The 25,841-nt window shown below is 42.2% G+C and overlaps 1 protein-coding gene across 10 annotated transcripts in view; it reads right to left on the bottom strand.

Annotated features, from left to right (window-relative positions):
- The window catches only part of LOC132896481 (uncharacterized), a 54,605-nt gene extending 29,573 nt beyond the window's left edge, over positions 1 to 25,032 (bottom strand). For 4 of the 10 annotated variants that reach the window (XM_060937337.1, XM_060937335.1, XM_060937333.1 and 1 more), the window contains exons 1-3: positions 24,917 to 25,032; positions 24,659 to 24,723; positions 21,571 to 21,599 (exon numbers count right to left, since the gene is read on the bottom strand). In XM_060937337.1, coding sequence (XP_060793320.1) covers positions 21,571 to 21,599; positions 24,659 to 24,723; positions 24,917 to 25,029 — 207 coding nt within the window. In that variant the 5' untranslated portion in view covers positions 25,030 to 25,032. Of the gene's footprint in view, positions 1 to 6,579; positions 6,872 to 16,705; positions 21,448 to 21,570; positions 21,600 to 24,658; positions 24,724 to 24,916 lie in introns of those variants that run through there. The other 6 variants (XM_060937340.1, XM_060937334.1, XM_060937339.1 and 3 more) reach the window with 4 other exon arrangements.
- Between the last annotated feature and the right edge of the window lie 809 nt (positions 25,033 to 25,841).

Below are 25,841 nucleotides of genomic sequence, written 5' to 3' on the forward strand. Positions count from 1 at the left end.
AATAAAGGTAAATGTAGTGCAAAATAGGTAGCGTAATACAAAAATAAGGAAAATGATTGGACATTGCAGCAAAAAGGGCAGTAATATGCAAACAATGTGCAAACAGTAGCAAAAAGGGCAGTAATGTGCAAACAAATGTAAACAGATGTAAACAGTCAAGGACAGTTTACAGGGAGGTAGTCCATGGTTATAGACTCCTGTCAGCTGTTCAGGAGTCTGATGGCGGAGGGAAAGAAAGAGTTCTTTAGTCTGATAGTCTTACATTTCACACTTCTGTACCTCCGGCCTGAGGGTAGAAGTGTGAACAGTCCATGCTGGGGGTGGATGGTGTCTTTGAGGATGGAGGCAGCTCTCCTGTGGACTCTGCGGTGGTAGATGCTCTGCAGAGAGGGCAGTGGAGTTTTGGTGATCCTCTCAACAGTCTTCACCACCCTCTGCAGGCGTTTGCAGGCCATAGGTGTAGCGCTGCCGTACCACACAGTCAAGGAAACAGTAGCATTTGGTCAGGATGCTCTCAATCACACAGCTGTAGAAGTTGCTGAGGATCTTGGGCGACATACCAAACTTCCTCAGCCTCCTCAGAAAGTAGCACTGTTGAGCCTTCCTAACCAGCTGTGTGGTGGTGTGTCCATGTGAGGTCCTCACTGATGTGAACACCCAGGTATTTGAAGCTGCTCACCCTCTCCACCTCAAGCTCCTGGATGAACAGTGGTCAATGAGGTCTCCTCTCCTTCCTCATGTCCACTATCATCTCCTTTGTCTTGTCCGTGTTGAGGGTGAGGTTGTTGTCCTCACACCATGACACCAGACTGGTCACCTCCCTCCTGTAGGCCGTTTTGTCTCTGCCAGTGATGCGTCCCGTCGCTGCGGTATCGTCCGCGAACTTTAGGATGATGTTGTCCTTGTGGGAGGCGACACAGTCATGGGTGAACAGGGTGTAGAGGATGGGGCTGAGGACGCATCCCTGTAGGGTGTCAATGTTTATGATGATGCTGGTTGAAGTCCTATTACCAATCCTAACAGTCTGGAGCCTGCCAGTCAGGAAATCGAGGAGCCAGTCACAGAGGGTGGGGTGCAAACCAAGTGTGGACAGTTTATGGGTGAGTTTGTGGGGGATGACTGTGTTGAAGGCAGAGCTGTAGTCAACAAAGAGCATCCTGATGTAAGAGTCTTTGTTTTCCAGGTGGGAGAGGGCATAATGGAGGGCAGCAGCAATGGCGTCTGAGGTGGACCTGTTGGGCCTGTAGGCATACTGCAGGGGGTCCAGTGTTTCCAGTAAACTGCTCTGAATGTGAGCCAGTACCACACTCTCAAAGCACTTTGAGATGATTGGAGTGAGTGCTATCAGCCTATAATCATTCAAGCAGGTGGGTGGGCTCTTCTTGGGAAGAGGGATGATGGTTGTGGTCTTGAAGCAGGAGGGAACGGTGCTCTGGCTGAGGGAAAGGTTGAAGATAACGATGAAAACATCAGCCAGCTCATTGGCACATACTCTGAGGGCCTGCCCAGGGAGGTTGTCTGGTCCTGTTGCCTTCCTGGGGTTGATCTTCCTCAGAGCTGTGTGTACCTGGCCTGATGAGACTGTTGGTGGGGGGGAGGGGGGTTGGGTGGTCCAGGTGTATGTGTGCCTCCTTTCTGTGCTGTAGCTGGAGGACTCAAAGTGGGTGTAGAAAGTGTTGAGGTCATCCGGCAGGCTGTCTGAAGGCGATGGTGCTGGTGGTGGTCCTGTAGTCTGTGATGTGCTGCAGGCCTTGCCACATCCACCCAGGGTCAGCAGTAGAATAGAAGCCGACCAGCTTCTCTCTGTACTGCCTCTTGGCCGCTGTAATGGCTTTCCTCAGTCCGTACTTTGCCGCTTTGTACTCCGTCTCATTGCCTGATCTAAATGCAAGACAGCGAGCATGCAGCATACGTCGTACCTGACTGCTTACCCAGGGCTTTTGGTTGGGGAACTTCCTGATCTGTATGGTGGGCACGATGTTGCAGACACATGTGCTGATGTACTCAGTCACATACTCAGCATAGTCCTGTATCCTGACAGAAGAGTCCTCCAAAGTGGCTGCAGCTTTAAACACATCCCAGTCTGTCCAAGCAAAACAGTCCTGAAGGGTGCTTTCAGTCTCTGGGCTCCAGAGTTTGACTTGTTTGGTGACAGGGTTTGTTTGTTTTAGTCTTTGTCTGTAGGTCGGATACAGGAACAAAGAGAGGTGGTCCGAGTGTCCGAAGTGGGGGTGGGGTGTAGCCCTGTATGCACCACGTATGTTGCTGTAAACATGGTCCAGTGTGTTCTTATCATGGGTGGGGATATCCACATGTTGATAATACTTAGGGAATACAGTCTGTAAATTGCACTGATTAAAGTCACCGGCGATGATAAAAACAGCGTCGGGATGAGCTGTTTCTAACATGTTGATGTCATCATGGAATTTTCTGAGTACTGCCGTGGAGTTAGCTCGCAGGGGGATGTAAACAGCAGCCAAAAACACACCAGTGAATTCCCTTGGTAGATAATAGGGGTGGCATTTCAGCAATAACAGCTCCACATCTGGCGAACAGTGCTTATAAACAGTCTGTATATCTCCACACCAAGAGTTTGATGTGAATTGATGTGAACGTTTGAAGTGAAGACACTTCACTTCGCTTCGCTTCTGGTAGGCGTGGCTCCCCTCTCTGGCACCCGAGTCTCCCTGCGCTGTGTGGAAGCTGTGCTTTCGGTTCAGGACTCAGTTTATTTATTTTTTTAACTTGTGATGGCGGTGAATTTGAGTAAAAACGGTGCCGCGCTCACAGCCGCCTATAAAGAGGTGGTGGATGAAGAATCTGAGACCAACTGGGCCTTGTTCACCTACGAGGGAAACACCAATGATATCCGGCTGGCTGATAAAGAGGATCTTCACAACCTCAATAACCACCTGCGTCCAGATTGTATGGACATTTTCAGGGAGACTGGAATACTTCGCCATGGCCATTCTCTACACAGAGGATCTGGCCGCATGTTTACATATTACGCTTCGTCTCCATATTCTATTCCATCCCTACGGTCCTGTCGTGTACCAACTTCCGTATTACATCACCACAACAAACAACATGTGAATCTGGCTAATCTTCGTCCCCTTCCCCGGTTTTCACAATCAATTATAAAGCAACACCACCTGAAAATGGCTTTGCTGAACATTCGTTCACTCAACAACAAAAAAAAGCCTTATCCTGCACGAATTTATAGTTGACAATAATCTGGATTTCCTTTGTCTCACTGAAACCTGGCACAAACCTCTGGACTATTTCTCATTAAACCAGACAACACCAACAAGATGGGTGGTGAGATGGTGTCACTGCTGTATTCAGGGAGGACATTAAAACAACCACCATCTCCATTCCTGTTGCTCGTTCTTTTGAACATATTGCCTTCAAACTCTCAGGCCCCACTGCTCTGGTCACTGCCGTTATTTACCATCCCCCCCCAAGCCAAACGCCGCCTTTTTCTCTGACTTCTCTGAGTTTCTGACCCAGTTATGTGCCATCTCACCTTCTATTCTTTTCCTGGGTGATTTTAATATCCACATTGATGACACTGACTGTAAATTCGCTACAGAATTTCTGGAACTATTACAATGCTTTAACCCTTTGGTGACTGACCCCTTGAAAATGGTTCCTCCAGGAACGATGACATTTCAGTTGTCAAGACAACGGAAAAACTAAAATACAAGAGCATTTTGTTTTGTGCACAAGAGCATTGTGACGTATCTTTCTGTTTTTGTATTTTAGTTTTTCCGTTGTCTTGACAACTGAAAAGTCATCGTTCCTGGAGGAACCATTTTCAAGGGGTCAGTCACCACACAACATATCAATTTCCCCACTCACAGCCATGGTCACATCTTGGATTTGGTCTGCTCCACTGGACTCTCAATTCATCACCTCTCCAGCCTTAACCTCAATGTCTCTGACCACCTGGCGGTCATTTTGGACATCGACCTCCCTATCCCCATTCCAAAAGACAAACGAAATATATCCTTCAGAAACCTCGAATCTGTCTCACTCTTTGCTCCATCAGCTCTTCTTGCTAGTAAACTGTCCACCTCCTCTCCCCTTCTGTCTGAAAATCCCTTTGATCTCATTAATTATTACAACGATATACTCTCCTCCTGTCTTGATCAGATGGATCCTGTTAAAACCAAAACCGTTTCATTCACACTCAGCTTCCTGGTACACTCCTGAACTCCACCAAATGAAAACCCGCAAGCGCCAGCTTGAGAGACTCTACAAGAAAACTGGCCTCACAGTGCATTTTCAGGCTTATTCAGACTACCTCCAACAATACAAAGAAGCTCTCACCATGGCTCGGTCCACCTATTACTCAGACCTTATACACTCTGGCTCCAGCAACCCCACGGCTCTCTTCTCCATAATAAACAATCTTCTCAAGCCCACTGACAACACTCTCAAAACCTTTACTGTTAATAAGTGTAACTCTTTCCTTTCATTTTGCCAAACTAAAATTGTTACCATCTACAATAATTTGACTACCTCCCCTGCCCTCCTCAGCTTCCAAAGTGCATCTCTCCAATTCACCACTCAGCCCCTGTCTCAGTTCTCTTCCGTTTCCCCAATGGAACTGGCCAACATCATGGTGGGAATGAAAAGCTCCAACTGCATTCTGGATCCTATCCCATCCAACTTCGTCAAGGACTGTTTCCCAGCTCTCTCCTCACTCATCACACTGATCGTAAACTCCTCCCTCAGTTCTGGTTCAGTCCCCCAAATGCTCAAACTGGCTGCTGTCACCCTCATTCTTAAAAAACCTGGACTCAACCCCGACATCATGTGCAATTTTCGTCCGATCTCCCCTTTCTCTCAAAAATACTGGAACATGTTGTCACTTCCCATATCAAAGCCCACCTCAGTTCAAACGATTTGTTTGAACCATTTCAATCTGGTTTCCGTTCACAGTACAGCACAGAATCGGCTCTGCTCAAAGTCACCAATGACCTATTCCTCTCTTCAGACTCTGGCTACCTCAGCATTCTCATCCTCCTCGACCTCACCACAGCTTTTGACACCATCAACCACACCATTCTTCTTTCCCATCTGGAATCCCATGTCAACATCACTGGCACTGCCCTCTCCTGGTTAAAGTCATATCTCACAAATAGACAACAGTTCATCAATATTAACAACTGTACCTCCTTCGTAGCCCCTTTGTCCCAAGACATCCCCCAAGATTCAGTGCTTGGTCCTCTTCTATTCATCCTCTACATGCTCCCCCTTGGCAACATCATCCGTCAGCACAGTCTCCACTTCCACTGCTATGCTGATGATGTCCAGCTCTACATTTCCACCAAATCCATCACTACTTCAACTTACTCTACTCTGAGCAACTGTATCACTGAGGTTAAATCCTGGATGCAAGCCAATTTCCTCATGCTAAACTGGGAAAAATCAGATATGATCATCATCGGTCTCAAATTCCTCACAAAAAATGCTCACAATGTCTGCCTCATCATCAATAACTCCACACTGTCTCCTTCCCCACACATCCACAACCTCAGGGTCATTTTTGACAGCAACCTCTCTTTTGAACACCATGTTAACTACATCACCAGAACTGCTTTCTTCCACTTAAAGAACATAGCACATCTCTGTTCATCACTCTCCTTTTCTGCTGCAGAAACTCTGATCCATGCCTTCATTACATCCAGGATTGACTACTGCAACAGCATTCTTCATGGCTCATCAACCAACGTCCTAAATAAACTTCAATACATTCAGAACTCTGCTGCTCGCTTGCTCACTCACTCCTGTTCCTGTGATCACATCACCCCGGTCGTTCAGAAACTCCACTGGCTTCCTGTCCCTCAATGGATCCAATTCAAAGTTCTCCTTTTCACCTTCAAAGCCCTCCATAACCAGGCCCCCTCCTATCTTACCGACCTGCTCCATCTTCATGCTCCTTCCTGCAGCCTCCGTTCCTCTGATGTGAAACTCCTGTCTGTATCATACAGGACTAAGCACCAGACCTGGGGCAATAGAGCCTTCTCCATTGCTGCCCCCTCCCACTGGAATTCCCTCCCCCAACACATCCGAGACTGCACTGAACTATTAATATTCAAATCCCTCCTTAAAACCCATCTCTTTCGAACTGCTTTTAATTTATGATTAACACTGTCTTATATCTTTTAGTGCATTGATTTTATGACTTTTCTCTCCTTAGTCAAGTGCCTCTAACTCTTAATTTTATTGTTGTTCTCTTATGATTATGATTCTTTTACTGATTATTTTATGCTTGTTAAGAGTCTTTGAGTATCATGAAAAGCGCTCTACAAATAAAATTTATTATTATTATTATTATTATTATTATTAAAAGTTGTTAATAAACACACACACTTCCCCCTTTAGCCTTACCAGAGGCTGCGGTCCGGTCTCCTTGGTGTACAGAGGGAGTCTGTAGCTGAATGGCACATTCTGGGATTTTGTCTGAGAGCCAGGTCTCTGTGAAAATTAGAGTGCACCACTCTCTTATTTCCCGCTGAGCTGTGATTCTGGCTCTTAATTCGTCCAGTTTGTTTTCCAGAGACTGCACGTTGGCCAGCAGGAGGCTGGATAGCGGTGGTCGGCTAGTGCAAGCTTTTAGCCTAGCATGGAGCCCCCCCCTTGCCTTGCTTGTGTCGCCGTCTCCGGAGCACTCTCCTGGGGTCAGCATGCTCACTCGGGCCTGGTGCTTCAGGGACTTCCTGGGGCTGGTGGTGGTTGCGGGAACGAACAATGAGTTGTAGCTCCAGTGGTATAAAGCCAGTAAATTCCAAATGGCTGTGTGTGTTAGCGATGTCCAGCAATACTTGTCTTTTATATATTAGCAGTGCATGACATTTGTGCACTGCAGAAAGAAGAGAAAATACACAAAAAAGAAGAAAAAGTCGGCATACAAGAGCGGAGCGAGCACACATCTGCCTCGAGGGGCGCCATGACGTCATTATCAACATATCCACAAAAAATACACAAATTAATCAAAAGAATTTTAATTTGGAACCAGTTCAGCATTTTGACAACGTGTGTCTAGTCAGCAGGAAAACAGTAGGAGTGAAATATCAGGAGTTATTATACATACAGGACACTTTTTCGGTGGAATAAAAACATGAATTCTATTTCCTTCTAGTGGGTTTCATTCATTTGGTTTGATAGCATGCAATATTGTAAGCACATCGCTTATCCGACATGCATTACATCACTCTACCCAATGGAAAATGAGCGTTGAATATGGTTTACGATATTACATGGTTATCAAGACATGTTGTCACACATTGGAGCTGATGCGAATATTCAATGAGAAAGTTTTCTGCTGCACATGCACAGAAGCATTTCTTTGTTCACCAGGAAAGAGAAAGATGCATTGAACACCTGAAAAGCTACCAAATCTTCATTAGATATTCTTCATGCATATTTACAAGAGAAAAACATACCAATGGACATTGAAAACCTGGAAAAGAGACAGAGATGTAAAACTTCTGTGCTAACGAGCAACTGTGACTATTTGTAAACAAACATGGCCACGAGGTTTGCGTTGTTAAATACGGAAGATTTTGAGAGAATTTTGAAAGAGAAAGACGCACTGAACACCTGAAAGGAATATGTATGTATGTATGTATGTATGTATGTATGTATGTATAATAATATTGGCTTGCTCTTTTTCGTGGTATATCAGATATATTCCATTGAACTAGCATGATATTGAACTTGCCTTCGACTCATTCAGTATCATGCTAGCTGAATGGAATATATCTGATATACCACAAAAAAAGCCAGCCAATATTATTTAAATATGTTACTTAGAACTGCGACGTATTTCATATGAAAAATGCGAGTTTTTCAACACAAGAAGATAAATGTCATATCTTCAAGCCAACGTGTGATTTTCTTTTGATTATATAGACACATTCACAAACAAAAAGTACCCAAATTTATCAAAACAACCCATGGATTTCCTCACGAGTGACATATAGAGATTTATGTCACGGTTTTGGCTCCCCATGTCTCGGATGTGGATCGTATGAAAAACACAAGTGGCGTATTTCCCACTTGTGTCATAAATAAATAAAAATATGGACACAAGTGGGAAATTGGCTACTAGGCTATCAGCTCATATACTGTGAGTAGAGAAAAACAAAATGGTGGACCATGTTGCTGAATCATACGAGGATGAAATAAAAACTCGACTCAAAAACAAAACCTCAAAAAAAAAGGCAACAAAATATGGAATGAAAGTATTTCACGGTAAGAATGTATCTTTTTTTTTCAAGAATTGTTATTATAGCATTTTTCACAAATTGCTACTGTCATTTCGCCGGTTTCTTTGCATTCTAAGCCAAAACGATTTTGTCAGATGTTTTGTATAAAGTTTTGCTCTGTTTCTCAAAATCCAGTGAATGTGGATAGAATAAAACAATTATTCCACGAAATCAAGTTGTACATGGCTTATAGCTGTCAGTATGAGTACTGAGAACGTCAACGCTGAACAAACTACAAACATGGCCACCCAAGACTACAATGCCCATGAGCCACAGTGCCCCAGTCACCGGAGTATTGAACACAGCTGAAGTTCATTATCAATCAGCACTACGCTACTTAAACCCCTCTTTCACAAGCCCTCACTGAAGTATCGTTCTGTGTTCTCCAGTGCATACCAAGCCTTATCTTTCTGACTGCCTATTGTTATTCTGATTCTCACTATCCTTCCTCATTTATTCTGCCTTGTCTACACTGTTCTGTTCGCAAATTGACCAATCCTTGCCTGCCCTTGACCACGATTCTAGTCTCACGATTTGGCTTTGTTACTGTTTGTTCTCCGCTCTCCTCTGCAATTACATCTGTAAGTCCCTGCATCCTGACAATAGGTAACTTGGCACTACATGCCTCATCAGCTAAAAGCTCATGTATGACTCGATTTCATGGAATAACTATTAAATATAATGTAATATAATGTGTTAACAACCCCCTCCCAACACTGAGGCTGACACTCTGGGAATGACTACATTTCCCAGCATGCTACTGTCTGCTAGATCAGGGGTTCTCAACCTTTTCTACTGTAAGACCCACATATTCATACTTATATTGAGTCAAGGCCCATTAAAAAAAGATCCCCAATTATTTTGGCTCATCAATTCTAATAGAAATCTAATAATCTATTGTAAAGTGTATTAGTGGGATGAAACATCACTCACTGTCACAGATGGGAGCCCAGGAATTAACTAAATGCAATAAAAACAAACTGTTCTTAATTGTAGGTATTGTATTTAAAACTGTATGGATGTTACAGAAGCCAACATAAAACCATGCAGGAAGGGCATTCTCAGTCAAAAGGGATTAATGATCCAAAAGTGGAGTCTGATCGATTAACTCAATAACTTATTGCCATGTTTGTGTACAGCAAACAAGCACGTTATTAAAACCAAGCAGTACACTCAAAAGAAGAAGTGGCTATAGAAACCACTCAATGGGATAGATCCTTACACGTTAACAAAGAAGGATTTTTCCTATGAGCTGAGTTTCCTGACATCTCAAACTACCTGGTGCTGCAGACATCATTCTATACAGACAAACAGATGAAAACCTGGAAGAGTGTGGAGGTGCACAACTTTTTATATGTGGCTGGGTTAAAGATCTGGTGATCAGGACACTACAAGATAGACAGCGGTAGATGAATCTAAGTATAGGAAGAGTATTTATTAGCAGGTGTGATATTTACAAAAACAAAAGCAAAACAGAAAGCAGAATCATAAAGCAGAGTATTTAAACAGTATTCTAAACATGGCTAGAAACAAACGTGACTGTGATAATGATAATACTTCGCAAAGCCTCTGTGAGAAAAAAAAAAAAAAAGTGTCCGTATCTGCATGTTCTGATTGCACTCAAATCAATATCAGGTGTTTCCCATAAAGACCGGGTCCCAAGAATGCGCACAACGCGCTCCGTGAGTGGGCGTGGCCACTCAAGCTGCGCCAGACTCAAGCGCGCGAAGGCATGAGTCAAGTGTTCACGTGCTGTGTGACCACAACTTTTAGCTCACATGTATATCGTCATGCATCGCTGCCAAAATGCCTCATTTTCATCAATAACCCATCGCAAAGCATCGCGAGCTGTACTGTGACCATAGCTTAATGAGGTGGATGTGAGATTGGATGCAACCCAGCAATTATACCCTACTACGAGTAAAAATTAGCTTCAACTTGGGGAAAAGAAAAAAAAAAAATCGCAGCCCACCAAAGAGTGCTTTACAGCCCACTAATGGGCCGTGGCCCAGTGGTTGAGAAACACTGTGCAAGATTATGCTCAGGGAAGAGGTGGGGCTAGCAGGAGCAGGTCAGCAAGTATGGCAAGCAGCAGGAAGATCACACACCAATAAGCCTAGTGCTCAAGCACTGCAAGTAGCACTCCAGGTGCTCATTAGCACAGTGTCACATCAGTGAAATGAGAAATAACTTCTGCCCGTGATACAGGAAGTATTTTCACAAGTGTGCTGAAGCAGGAGCTAGAGCTCTGTATCTCAGAGCAGAGAACATCAAAACCCTGTCTGCTGTACGACTCACCTCTGTTGTGATTTATTTATCTGATGCCAACAAGAGACTGATGAAATAAGATTAAACTAGTCTGTTACACTACAATCTTAGAAAAAAAAAGTGCTGTTTGATAGTTAATGAGTCTAGATTTATTAAATGTTTTCTACATTGAAACTTTAAGATCCAGAAGAAGCCAAGTTAAAGGTGGAATATTCTTCTAATTAATTATGCAACAGCAAATAGCTTAAGTCAAGTCAATTTATTTGTATCATGCTTTTAACAACAGACATTATCGCAAAGCAGTGTTACAGAAAAATAAATAAACATATGAACTAATAAATGTATCCCTATCCCTAATGAATGGAGGATTTCCACTGCCACCTTTACACCTGTCGACTTTAGTGAGGATGATGATATTCCATGTAGTTTTGGAGTTATGCCTCACACACACACACACACACACACGAGTCGAGGTCAAACATCAGCAGCGCCGATGGTGATCACAGGGTCATTAACAGAAGGCATCTGGTGCATTTCAATACTGGGCTTTTAATTCATTTAAAATAATACACTCACTACTTGATATTACTGACTCTGACTGATGGAGAAGACCACACAGAACTGCGTTCTCGATCAGTCTGAGACAGCAAGTGAACAGCCCCAAGTTCTCGAAAAGTGCCTAATTCTGCTTTCTTTGAAACTCCTATTCTCCATAAAGGCGCGGCTAGAAAAAGGGCGAGTGTGTAGGAAGACACCAAGACAGCAGAAAAACACACAGACGAAACATGTTTGCTGCTAACAGACTGGAATTATACAGTAAGACTCATCCCTGGGGCAGGACATGTACAGTACCTTCTCAAGAAAATTTAATTGGACGATCACAGGTACGACTGGTTTTCCAAAAGTGGCAACCTATAAAATTAAAACAAGAATCTCTCAAATATCTATCATCAAACTATCATTCTAGTGTCCTTATCACTACAAAAAAAGGCTCTGAAATACTGATTTTTCAGTTTAAAGATTTTGGAAACTATGGAAGATGATCTACTGTGAACAAACTGTTATTCAAAGGGATCATTTTCCTAGTGAATGTGTGAACAATGAACAAGCACATTATAATACTGGGCCCAGTAACCATTTCATAAAAGTGCTCTAGTAATATTTTCAGAAGATTTAAAAAAAATAAATAAAAATAAATAAATAAAATTCACCAAAGCCTTGATTGGTGCATGAATATGAAAAAGGCCAGAAAGGATTGCATGAGCGTCTTTTCTCTGTCAAGTTAAGAATATTTCTTTTAAAAAAAAAAAAGGGAGGGGGGAGTGGGGGCGGGATTTCCACGGAGAAATAAAAATTTTTTATGCTTACAGACACAAGACAAAGATGAACGAATGGAAAACACCAGACTATATGAACACCTAACATTTCACAATACCGAATCCCAAAAAGCATGTCACATGGCATGAATTCGAGAAAAGCCGAAACAATGATATGGGTTATGCTGAAAACATGCTTGGACACGCTTAACACTGTAACAGGACATGAGATTAATTGCCATAGTGAACTTGCAACAGATGCAGTATTGAGGAGACATTTCTGATTTGCTCATGAGAAGCAGCAGATAAACAGACAAACAGAATAGAGGGTTAGAATTGAAGCACTGGCACAAGTTTATAATTACTTTATGAGAGTTAATGAAAAATGTTGTAACTCTTAGGGCTGTTCTGCACAGAGGAATCATTGATACGATAGACACCCGAATGAAGAGCCAAGCCCGTCTCATTTCCTTCCACCTCAGATCATACAGACATGAAACTGTTTGTTTCACACAATGGAGGCTTCCTTCAGGGAGCTTTAATTCAAACAGGAAATTTACCCTCCTTCTGAAATCACACACGTCTATAATGACGGGGTCAACATGGACCATTATTTCCTCTATTGAGTGCCTTGTCAATAAAACACTCATTACATGCATGTTATTTCCTCTTTCCTGTGGGCCATTCCCATCTCTCTGCTGGGTTGTTTTGGTGCAGCTCATGGTAGCTAATGAGGTATGTTAACCCAGGTCCTTTGTTTCTGCTATTTCTATACTCTGTCATTCAGCAGGAGGTGACAGGCTGGTTAATTTTAGCTGTGTCATTTCTCCTGTGAGTTCCACTTCCTGCAGTTCAATTCATCAGCAATAGAGGAACCTCAGGGCCTGGTGAAAGAAAGGCAGTTCTTTGCTGCTTTCCTTACTAAAAACCCAGGCCCACAATGACGCACGTGAACTCTCTGTGTCTCGGCCATTCACAAACATGGAACATTAGGCCACCCATTTTTTATCTTTAGGTTCACGGATTTTCTCAACATATTTTTGATGATGTCGGTCAAAATAAAAATGAAGTGTCCTTGTCCAATTTTTTTTTTTTTTGCATGGCAAAATTTCAATGTCAGATTAGGATGATAAAATAATTTAAATTCAAGAGACACACTTTACATACATACATACATACATACATACATACATACATACGCACATTGAAGGCTGATACGTTCGTGCTACTTGATTCGATAGGACTCTCTGTGGCACCATCCTCTTCTAATTCCACAGTCAGATACTTGCAGCCAAAATTGCAAACTAACGTTATGGCAGGCATATTCGGCATCGCGCTCGTTACATCACCACCTTCTTTCTGAGAACAAAAGATCGTTTTGATCTTTTCATTGTTTACTTTCAACGCTTGAGAGACGAAATCGCCCACGTTTTGGTTAGTGAGACAGTGAAAAGACTTTTCTTTACCACACTTTATGCTTACGTACAGTTGAGGTGATGGCTCAGAATCCATGCTGTCAGCCATGGTCAGCATGAGGTTGACACTGTCGTAAAGCGGTCATAAATACCATAAAAACACTCAAGTGAATACTCAGTGTCGTAAATAGTTTTGTTTTCGGACTCGGCTGAAGTGGATATATACAACACACATTGTCGTTTGTATTTGCGATTCTAATACTTTTTACTTAAAGATATATGACCTAGTACCAGGGATACAGTGCTGTTCCAAGAAAAATATGACTTTTTCACATTTCTTTTTGTACGTTTTGGCGGTTAAAATAAAAATACGCACAGACTTTTTATTTTTCTAGCGGTAGTATTTAACTGCCGTCGGCGGATCCGTGATCCGAAAAATCTAAAATAAGTCGCCTTACGTTCTTAATCAACATTTACAATTCAACAATCAAAACTCAAAATTGTGTGAGAGTTAGATTATTAGGCTTAAAAATACTAAAATGATTCAATTGGAGACAAAAAAAGGGAACCCTTTATATCGTAAAGATTAACTGCAGCTTAGCATGATAAAATTGCTGTGTTGTACAGCAACCTTCAGTCACATCAGTAATCCAGGATTCTATCAATTATCTGTTTGAATTGAGTAATTGAATAAATTTTTTTTACAAGGTAAACAATACAACAGTGCACAAACGACAATGTTTCCTTTTACATTTTCGTTTCGGTTCAAAATTATTTTACCCCAGACATGCTGAAACAAATAACACATAATAATAAGCCTTAGGTTGAGATTGGTGCATTTTATGCTCTAAATGCTACTTACACCACCTTACATTATGCTTCTGTATGTTAGGGTGACCAGACGTCCCCATTTTCCGGGGACAGTCCCCATTTTTGGTGGCCCGGGGGGCTGGAGCTGTCCCCAGAAATGTCCCCGTTTAACCATGAGCAACAGACTCGGGGGGGGGGAACAAACAGACTGAAACATCTACCAGATTTCAGCAGACACCTCGCGTATTGTATTGTGGATCATTTTAAGATGAGCTCAGGCCGATAGCAGAGATATTCTAGAACACTGACGCGGATTTAAGGGAGGGGCCCACACCCGGCATTTGAATCTGCTTGAAATCCCGAGTTTTGGGAACTAAGACTTATTATAGGACTTGTTCACATGCAACTCACATAATCATTGTAGATTTAGATCAGTCTATTAGACTCAAGAGCTCAGACTGCACTTACTGACTTTGTATGGGATCAGGACACTTTGTCCAATAACCATTTCGTCCAATAGTTGAGACATTTCGTCCAAAGCCTTTTTCATACGCACCATCAATTATTTTATATGTGGTGACAATATGTGCGACAAGACTGATATATAAACAAACCATAATTCATTGAAGGGAGTGCATTATGCAGGTTTATGACTGCATCTCCCCGTAATAAATGGAAATAAACAATTTTTGTAAAGCAAACGAGTGCCGTAGTACGAGCGCTTCAATACAAAAGAGCGGTGTAAGGGGTCTTACACAAGTAGACCCTTACCATTACAGGCTGCTCTCCGAGCTTTGAGTCCAGTGAAGCCGTTTAATTCATCATATGGCCAGTCTTAATAAAGCCAACACAGCCTTAATCAGTAAAATGTTTCAATAAATGTTTTATTTAAATAGTATTTTTTTCATTTAAGGTAGTGCATTAAGCAGATTTATGACTGCATCCCCCCATAATAAATGGAAACATATGCCTAATGATAGTGAGGTGACAATACGTGCGACAAATTGCTGTACAATTTTAAACCAATCCTAAAGAATTCTCAATAGAATTTGACCTAAGCGGAAAACATTTTTGTAAAGCAAACAAGCGACCCTTACCATTACAGGCTGCTCTCCGAGCTTTGAGTCCAGTGAAGCTGCTTAATTCATCATATACTAGTGCATCTCAAAAAATTAGAATATTGTGAAAAAATTCAATATTTTCCATCAGTTATTGAAGAAAGTGAAAATGTTATATATTATAGACTCATTACACATAAACTAAAATGTTTCAAGCATTTTTCTATTTTAATTTTAATCAGTATGGCATACAGTACAAAAACATTAAAAAAAAAACCATCTCAAAATATTAGAATATTTCATTTCGAGTTTGAGTAAAACAGTATGAACACAGTGTATCTCTCGGTCTAGTTCAGTACACACAACCACAATCATGGGGAAGACTGCTGACTTGACTGTTGTCCAGAAGATGATCACTGATGCCCTCCACAAGGAGGGTAAGCCACAAAAGGTCATTGCTGAAAAGGGTGGCTGGAAAAGGTGCACAAGCAACAGGGATGGCCGCAGTCTTGAGAGGATTGTCAAGAAAAGTCGATTCAAGAACTTGGGAGAGCTTCACAAGGAGTGGACTGAGGCTGGTGTCAGTGTATCAAGACCCATCACGAACAGACATCTTCAAGAAAGGGGATACAACTTTTGCATTCCTAATATCAAGCTACTCCTGAGCCAGAGACAATGTCAGAAGTGTCTTATCTGGGCTAAGGAGAGAAAGAAATGGACTGTTGCTCAGTGGTCCAAAGTCCTCTTTTCAGATGAAAGTACATTTTGCATTTAATTTGGAAATCACGGTCCTAGAGTCTGGAGGAAGAGTGGAGAGGCACAGAATCCAAGGTGTTTGAAGCCCAGTGTGAAGTTTCCACAGTCTGTGATGATTTGGGGTGCCATGTCATCTGCTGGTGTTGGTCCACTGTATTTTATCAAGTCCAAAGTCAACACAGCCATCTACCAGGAGATTTTAGAGCACTTCATGCTTCCATCTGCTGACGAGCTTTTTGGAGATGCTGATTTCCTTTTCCAGCAGGACTTAGCACCTACCCACAGTGCCAAAACTACTACCAAATGGTTTGCTGACCATGATATTACTGTGTTTGATTGGCCAGCCAACTTGCCTGACCTGAACCCCATAGAGAATCTATGGGGTATTGTCAAGAGGAAGATGAGAAACACCCGACCCAAAAATACAGATACGCTGAAGGCCACTATCAAAGCAACCTGGGCACCTCAGCAGTGCCACAGACTGATCACCTCCATGCCACACCGCATTGATACAGTAATTCATGGTAACGGAGCCCCAACCAGGTATTGAGTGTATAAATGAATATACTTTTCAGAAGTTGGACATTTCTGTATTGTAAATCCTTTTTTTGATTGATCTTAGGGAATATTCTAATAATTTGAGATACTGGATTTCTGATTTTCATGAGCTATAAGCCATAATCATCAAAATTAAAACAAAAAAAGGCTTTAAATATTTCATTTTACATGTAATGAATATAGAATATATGAAAGTTAACCTTTTTGAATTAAATTATGAAAAAAAAGGAACTTTTTCATGGTATTCTAATTTTTTGAGATGCACTAGTATATCCAGTCTTAATAAGGCACGCGCAGTCTAGAGCGCTCCCGACAGTCCTGCACAAGGAAAGAGTTTTGTCAAATTTTTCTTGGATTTTACATGAATACTAGGTTGGAACCCATTGTTAGGGGTGGCACGGTGGTGTAAGTGGTTAGCACGGTCGCCTCACAGCAAGAAGGTTCTGGGTTCGAGCCCAGTGGCCGGCAGGGGCCTTTTTGTGTGGAGTCTGCATGTTCTCCCCGTGTCTGCGTGGGTTTCCTCCAGGTCCTCTGGTTTCCCCCACAGTCCAAAGACATGCGGTTAGATTAATATGGGACGGCTTTGGGCTGAGGTGCCCTTAAACAAGGCACCTAACTCCCAACTGCTCCCCAGGCGCTGTTAGCATCACGCGCAGTCTAGAGCACGCCCGACAGTCCTGCATGAGGAAAGAGTTTGTCGAATTTTTCTTGGATTTTACATGAATACTAGGTTGGAACCCATTGTTGGGGTGGCACGGTGATGTAAGTGGTTAGCACGGTCGCCTCACAGCAAGAAGGTTCTGGGTTCGAGCCCAGTGGCCGGCGGGGGCCTTTTTGTGTGGAGTTTGCATATTCTCCCCATGTCTGCATGGATTTCCTCCAGGTCCTCTGGTTTCCCCCACAGTCCAAAGACATGCGGTTAGATTAATATGGGACGGCTTTGGGCTGAGGTGCCCTTGAACAAGGCACCTAACTCCCAACTGCTCCCCAGGCGCTGTTAGCATGGCTGCCCACTGCTCTGGGTATGTGTGTGCGTCACTGCTTCAGATGGGTTAAATGCAGAGAGGAATTTCACAAGTGTGTTATGAATAAAGTTGTGTTTTCTTTCTTTTGAACACACTCGCTGAGAAAGGCGAGTCTGAGGCAATCTTTACTCGCCATCACGTTTGGCGAGTGGTTAAACTACACACTACAAAAATGTGTTTTGCTTCAGTCAAATTCCATTGAGAATTCCTCCTTTTTTCGAACAAACAAATACCTGAAATATAAAATAATTGATAGTGCATATGAAAAAGGCTTTTGAAGAAATGTCTTAACTATTGGACAAAATGGCATTGGATGAAATGGTCGCTGGACGAAGTGTCCTGTATCCCTTTGCATTATAGACATGCAATTTTTGCAGTCTTTGTTTATAGTTATCATCTCGGTATTAAGATCTGTCTTAAGTGGCCACTTACTTACATAACACCCAGTTTACCTGGGTATATTCACTGTCTTATATGTACGTTGAATGCCCTGAGCAGGAGCTCGGACTGCAGATGCTAAAATAGTAATAATTTACTGATATAAGGTGTGTCAGTAAACCTGCTGAGAAAGAATGAACTACAAAACATGGACACTCAGGACTACAGCTCCCAAAACACAGCACCCTCTGTCTCCAGCCTACTGAATCTCAGGTGGCTCTCATTTCCCTAAATCACCTGTTCCTCTATTTAAGCTCCCTTAACAAAACACCCCATTGTGAAGTACTGTCCTGCTAGTTCAGTTCATAACAAGCCTTGTCTTGTCTCTGACCCTCTGCTGTTTCCTCCACATTTTTGCTCTTTGTCTTTCTTATGTTATTTGCTGCTTGCCTAACCCTTGCTAGTTTACCAACACTGATTCCAGTCCCTTGGCTTGGCTTTGTTGACATTCTGCAATCTGTAAGTGCCTGCATTACAACATGGTGTTTTGTGGTCAGTGTACTACACTGTAGTGTCATGTGGTAATGTGTTATGACAATGCAACTTTCATAAATATTACCATATCAGTTATAATCTGGTCGAGGCTGTGGATTCCTACAAATACCTCGGGCTATGGCTGGACAGCAAGCTGGACTGGACTTGTAACACCAATCACTTATACAGGAAGGGACTGAGCAGGCTATACTTCCTTAGGAGGCTGTGGTCCTTTAACATCTGCAGGAAACTCCTGTGGATGTTCTATCAGTCTGTGGTCGCCAGTGTCCTGTTTTACACTGTGGTGTGCTGGGGGGGGCAGCACATCCAGGCTGGACAAACTGATCAGGCGGGCCGGCTCTGTGGTCAGCATGAAGCTGGACTCTCTGGTGACGGTGGCAGAGAAGAGGTCTATGGACAAACTATTGAACATCATGGACGATGCCAGTCACCCTCTGCACACCGTCATCAGCAACCAGAGGAGCCTGTTCAGTGACAGAATGCTTCTTCCCAAGTGCAGGACGAACAGACTCAAACTCCATTGTCCCTCACGCCATCAGACTGTACAACTCCTCTCTGTGGGGGAGGAGGGGTAACAGGAGGACAGAGGATGGGAAGAAGCAGTAGCCTAGCCTAACAATAAGCAATACCGGACAATGTGCAATATCTTTCCTGCTTCCACACACCCACACCCTAACCCCACTTCTCCCCCCTTCCTCATATCTTATTCTTTTATATTTGTAAATACTTAATTTATCTAGAAGTATTTCTCTTTCTTTTCTCTGTTTATCTGTAATGATGCTGCTGGAATCTTAATTTCCCTGAGGGAACCCTCCCAAAGAGATCAATAAAGTTTTATCTAATCTAATTATGTTCTACACGTACCTGTAACTCTGAATATCATTTTCAGTGACTAAAATGGTTTTTAAAGTTGCTAATTTTAAAATGTATTTTTTTTTATATGGTTTTCTTTAAGAGATTTCATTTACAACATGTCTCTGACAGCTCAAAATGCATCTCCGGGCATTTAAACAGCACAGACCCCTGGCCTTACTAGATTGACCCCCCCCATTTTCCTGAATCTGCCCCGGAACACCTCTGGTGATAGCCTTTCCAGTATTTTGATCAGTGGAGCTGAGGAACAACTTTTGTAGTGCACTAGAATCTTTGCCTAAACTCCATGTCCTCCATGTTTATTGTTTACTATTCGGGTCGTGAGACTACCGCTTAAAAGATCACTGATGTCACTGTTTGCGCTGCTTAACGACATCACGTGACGTCCACCCACTTTCGCTAACTCCACCCAATGTGTCCACCCACTTCCAGCCAGCACGGTTCAGCGCGGTTGTAGTCGAAATGCAACTCCAACAGCCCCGCTCAGCACGGCTCAGCCGCGTTTGTAGTGGAAAAGCGGCAAAAGTCACTCATTCAGCTTTGACAGATTGCTTCATCTGCTCCTGCACAGGTGAACCATAGTTTTTTCTTGCAGGCTGAAGTGATGTTGTCTGATATTTAGCCTTTAAATGTGCAAGCTACGTTTTGTGATGCTGTCTAGCATTGCTTGTCACACTGTATTGAGATGTAGCGGATGACCTAACAAACCATAGCCTACTGCGGCCAATGCTAGCAGGAGAAAGCTCAGTGCAGCACCAGTCAGTCAGCTGAAGTTATTGCTAGATGTAGTGTTTACTGTAACAGAAATCCAGCTGAGGGAAAATTGTAACTGTTCAACGGCACAAGGTAACTTGCACACAAATTGGTGTGTTATCCTACAGAGTAGCCGGCTAAGTAAAGCTGTAGACTTATGGTACTGTTACCAAAGTATCAGTACCTTTTTTTTTTTTTTTTAAATAATTTGTGATGTGTACAGGACTACACATCTTGATTTAAGGCTACTCATTTAGGCTTGGTCGTCAATTCAGCTATGGCTACAATTTAGACTATGGGATATCAGGAATCATTTGTATCAATAATAAATTACTATATCTTGTTGCTTGAATTGAAGTAAATGGTTTAAGTTTTTGTATATTTTTAAATACATTGTCAATTACTACTGGCATATGGTAATTAAATTAATCTATTTTCATGGGTCCAAAAACATCTATTTCAGCTAGTCTACAATTTAAGAGTCCATAAATCTAAACTATGTATCCATACCAGAGATTTTCATGGTCTAATGTTAACCTAAAGCAGTTGCAGAATAGTTGTACAGTGTACTCGGTGAGGAAAATCCCACTTTTTATGCAATGCATGATCAAAATACATGAAAACCAGAAACGTACCCCTTTTTATTACGAAGATGAGAACATTAGATGTTTTAATGATATTTTCACCGCCAAACTGAATGTCCCTGGTTTTCTTCTCAGAAATCTGGTCACCTTACTGTGTGCGCACGCACACCAGGCTGTTTGTGTACGAGACAGTGCCTCTGTGTTGTCAAAATAAAAAGAATTGAGCTCAGGATTTCTCTCCCGGGTCTCATCATGAGCACTTTCATTCTCCATTTCAAGCCACACAAAGTCAGACTGATTAACAGATTACATTTCAATCACACCATATAAAAAATTATACAATCATCACGGAACGAAAAATCTCACAGTAACGTATTTCTTAGACTTTCTTGTTGTTGATCAAGGTACAACACATCCACCAGCATGAGGAGACAATTCCACTTCTGAACCAGCAGGATAATGATTCAGAACCCAGTTTATGTTCTTAATGCTGACTGGCTGTTCTATTTTGTACTTTCGATAAACTCTGCTGTTTTATTTCGCTCTCTTGCTAGTCACCATGTTGGTGGCCTACAGTTTGAGGAGTGCAGACATTCTCTGCAGAAGTGCCAAAGCTTACGTGTCATAGCAGTGCGCAACCTCCAGTTTGCAATATACACACTGTATATTTTTTAATAACTTTTGAAATTCTTCCAAATTACCGATAGTGTCCGTCTTTTAGCTTCCATGGTTGTTTCATCATTGTTTTTGTCCTTACTGTATGTTCAATCCACTAGACAGCATCAGCTCTTTGTACAGCAGTAACGTCTGTGCTCTCTGCTGTATACAATCACATATGTATCCTTAAAATAAGCTTCGACTTTTGAGTTGTTGCAATTAAAGTACTTATTAATTTGAGGAATCATTTCAGCCCTAAAATGTTGATTATAAAAGCACACTTACCCCACGTGCCTGGTAGCTCTCTTCATTAACTGCAAAACATGAAATATGTCAGAACAGAGGAAACAACAAGCTTTCATAAAATGTGAGTGAACCTTGTGCCTTCATCTCTCTCATAATAATTACTAAATGTTATGACATTTTCACCACAGTAATATTCCAATAATAAGCCTTTTTTGAAATACAGATTTTTGCATTCATGTTTCATCTTCTCTTCATACCTTCCCCCCCCCCGTACCTTTTCAATATTTACCTCAGAAGTGGTACTGTACTAACATTATCTCAGGTAACAATGTTCAACACTATGGATACTTTCCTAAACACAAATAATAGCTGTCTTTGAAATATGAAACTTCAGGTTTGTGGATTTGTTCCAACTCAGATGAGGTCTTTACATTAGTATACATATTCTGATCTGTTATGCAATAACAGCATAGAATGTGAACATGGACACACCTGGAAGAAGGACAGAAGAGAGCAAATATTTCCATGAAGATGGTTAGAAATGTGATTTTTACCAACAAAAGTTAGTTTATTTAGTTTCGCAAATGTTCTCTCATTATCAGTTGTGATTTTATCCTATCCATTACCTATACCACTTATTCATCATGGGCTGCAGGTGAGCTGGAGTCAATCCCAGCTGACTTAAGGTGAGGGGTGGGGTTCACTCTGAGCAGGTCACCAGTCTATCAGAGGGCTACACAGAGACAACCATTCCCACCTATGGGGGATTTAGAGTAGCCAGTTGACTGACTCCTCATGTTTTTGGAATTTGGGATGAAACCAGAGGAAACCCACACAGGTACAAGGAGAACATGCAGGAAGACTGCAGTCGGCCATGAGGTTCAGACCCAGAACCTTGTTGCTGTCAGGTGATAGTGATAACCACTGCACTGCCCCGTTCAGATTTTAATCCTGAACAAATAAAAGTTCAAATGTTTAACAGTTTCTGTACTATTTGCCCTCATCTCATTCTTCTGTAAAAACTCTGTCACAAACTGCCTTCAAGTCAGGTCTGGAGAAAAGGGGACAACTTTTCATTTTCAAAATACAAAAACTTTTTTTAGCTGATATTGCCCCAATGTGAATAGACTTGTTCAGGTTTGCATACTTGCCAACTCTACCGATTCACATGGTAGACTACCAAGTTTGACAGGTGAACACCATCCATAACCACTTATCCTGTGCAGGGTCGCAGGTGAGCAGGAGCCTATCCCAGCTGACTATGGGCGAGAGGGGTGGTACACCCTGGACAAGTTGCCAGATCATTGCAGGGCTGACACATAGACAAACGACCATTCACATCTACGGTCAATTTAGAGCCACCAATTAGCCTAACCTGCATGTTTTTGGACTGTGGGGGAAACCCACGCAGACATGGGGAGAACATGCAAGCTCCACACAGAAAGGGCCCCGTCGGCCACTGGGTTCAAACCCAGAACCTTCTTGCTGTGAGGTGACGGTGCTAACCGCTACACCACCATGCTGCCCCAGGTGAATACCGACTGATTTTAGTTCTAAAAAAATACCGCATTACAAAATAAGTGAACACTGTTGGATTTGCTCTTCTGATCTCGTTTCAGATGTTTTCAGCACAGGGGATATAAATCTATAGTGTCAGAAAGTCAAGCTGGGTGAACATGCAGGAAGACTGCATGCTCTCCCAGCAGAGAGCCAACAGAATGGCACAATAATGATGTTGAATCTAAATTGTATCACTCTATCATGCCATTCCACTGGTTCTTGTTATGGTTCTAGCCAAGTGGCAACGAGCTCACATGTTACAACAAATCGCACCAGTATTTGTAAAAACCAAACATGCTCTGGTGATCACAACCAATGAAAACTCCAAAGAAAAAAGATTCACTATGGCGAGTTCAAGGCGACTTGGTCATTGGATCATCCAGCACCAAACTATCGAGGTGAGAAGCATTCTGTGAAGTATGTCGGCCCAATTTCTCAATCAATTTTCTTCAAATATGGCATTTGGATCCCACAAGAAGGGTGCGACTGCGTCACACACTCTGGTCTACCGCTTTTCATTCTCACAGGGTTGGGAAGTATGGGATTGGTAATCAATAGAGAAATAGTTTTCACTCATAAATCTGGAAGGATGCAAACTTTTTCAGTCAACTGTCTCAACCCGGAGCGTACACTCCCAATCCATTTAAAGAATATATTCTCTCATAGATAAATATTTACACCAAATTATTTAGTCTCTTAAAACAATGTAACAGTTTAACAATATGTATGGCATGAACAGTGAATATACAGTCTGAATGAATACAGAGAGAAAAATTAGTGAAGGATGATGTAGGATTTTCCCCTCCCTCTCCACATTATAAATATCAGACAAGTACAGACAGGAGACTTTTTTTGTTTATTTATGTGACCAATTATTACTTTATAAACCCGACAGCTTCCTTTGATTTGATTTAGATAAATATTCAGTATTTTCAATGTTCCTGACTGTTCCGTATTTCAGTGAATCAGTCTCTCGTTCCTGCCATATAATAATCCTGGGATGTTTTGTTCTTTTCAATTCATCACATGAAAGCTGACGTCACACAATGTGTGTCAGAGGTGACGTACGGCAGCGGCTCCTCGCGGCGCTCCCCCCAAACAGCAGCTCAGCTTTGTTTACATCGGAAATACAAGGTGCGCACTTTGGCCAACACTTCGGCCTGAGCAGAGCTTCTCACAGCTCGGTGTGTCTCATATCAACACTGCAGGGTGGAATAAACATCATGCGCTGTATAAAACATGTCAACTTGTCACATAAGTACACACAAACATAAACCACACACGCATTTATATTTATATATAACCTTATAAAATGGCATTATACAGCATTAGAAAAGGGAAAATCAGGTGTTTAAAAGGATTTATCTTAAGTTGATTTGATGAAGGAAGCATTTTAGCTGAATGTTTAAAAAGGTCCAGTGAGGAGAGGAGAAGAGGAAATATGAGCTGCGTAACACGCCATCAAAGCTGCGACACACACACCTATGTCGCAGAGGCAAACCCCACCTTTTCCCGCTAACCAGAAGAAAGAAGAACCCAAACTAAAGCAAAGATGCCCCTTACTGACCCCCGTCCATTCCGTTACCTCCAGCGGAGTCCTGAACCCCACCGACTCTGATGCGGTAAGTGACACTGCAGGGGCAACACAGAGGGCAAAAGCTTTAACAGTAAACGCTGGATAACACCACGTCTCATTAAATATCCCTTTTCTTCAAACTCATAAATGTATAAACCATCACATGACATGTAGGACAGTGGACGAGTCTAACTTTATCCGCATGTGCACTCGGGCGGATATGGTTAATCCCAGCATCACTTCACTCACCTCATGAATCCCCGTGCTGGAGGACTCTGCTGCACTTCCCGGGTCCGCTCAGCGCCTCTGACCACCTTCAGTTCCGAGACCGAGAGCGCATCACAATTTCCACAGCGCCACATTGGAGCCCCGCCCCGCTTTCACACACCCCCAGATTCCTATTCGTCGCCGCCTTTTTCCGTCATCGCGATCACATGCTTTGGACGCGTGTTTACAAACACTCGACTGGGTCACGTGTCCAGGAGCCATTTTGACACACGCGGGAGCTGACGAGATGTGTGTATGGAAGCCCGTTTATAATAACGAGGAGCTGTTTCATCATAATGACTTAGTATCTCAATTAGTACATGCCATCTTATAATAATGAAACATGACTAAGTATCTCATGATTATTCTCTGTCTCTCTTTGAGGGATGCTGGCCTCTCCTGATCTTCAGACAGGTGCCCTACTTCTAACTGGAGTCTCATCACATCGCACCTGTAGAGGATGGCCCCATCTGGACAGTTGAAAGACACACTTAGAAAATGACTCTGGACACTTACAGTTTTGCTATGATAACTTTAGGACTGCAATTGTCATGAACAGTTTTTCACTCAAGTCTCCATCAATGAACAGTTGATAACTTAAACAAAATAGACTTCATGTTAAAACTATAATGAATTTCCTGGTTACACAGTTATACTTTGTGACCATATAGGACACACTTATCGTAGCAAGTTATTTATAATCATGCTATCTGTTTTCACCCGGATGTGGATGGGTTCCCTTTTGAGTCTGGTTCCTCTCAAGGTTTCTTCCTCATGTTGTCTGAGGAAGTTTTTCCTTACCACCATTGGCTCAGGTTTGATCATTAGGGATAAATACTTTTAATAGGGATAAAATTACTTCATATGTTTAAAATCTTTATTTTTCTGTGAAGCTGCTTTGTGACAA

The sequence above is a fragment of the Neoarius graeffei genome, chromosome 13 (assembly GCF_027579695.1).
Source record: "Neoarius graeffei isolate fNeoGra1 chromosome 13, fNeoGra1.pri, whole genome shotgun sequence".
Lineage (NCBI taxonomy): Eukaryota > Metazoa > Chordata > Actinopteri > Siluriformes > Ariidae > Neoarius > Neoarius graeffei.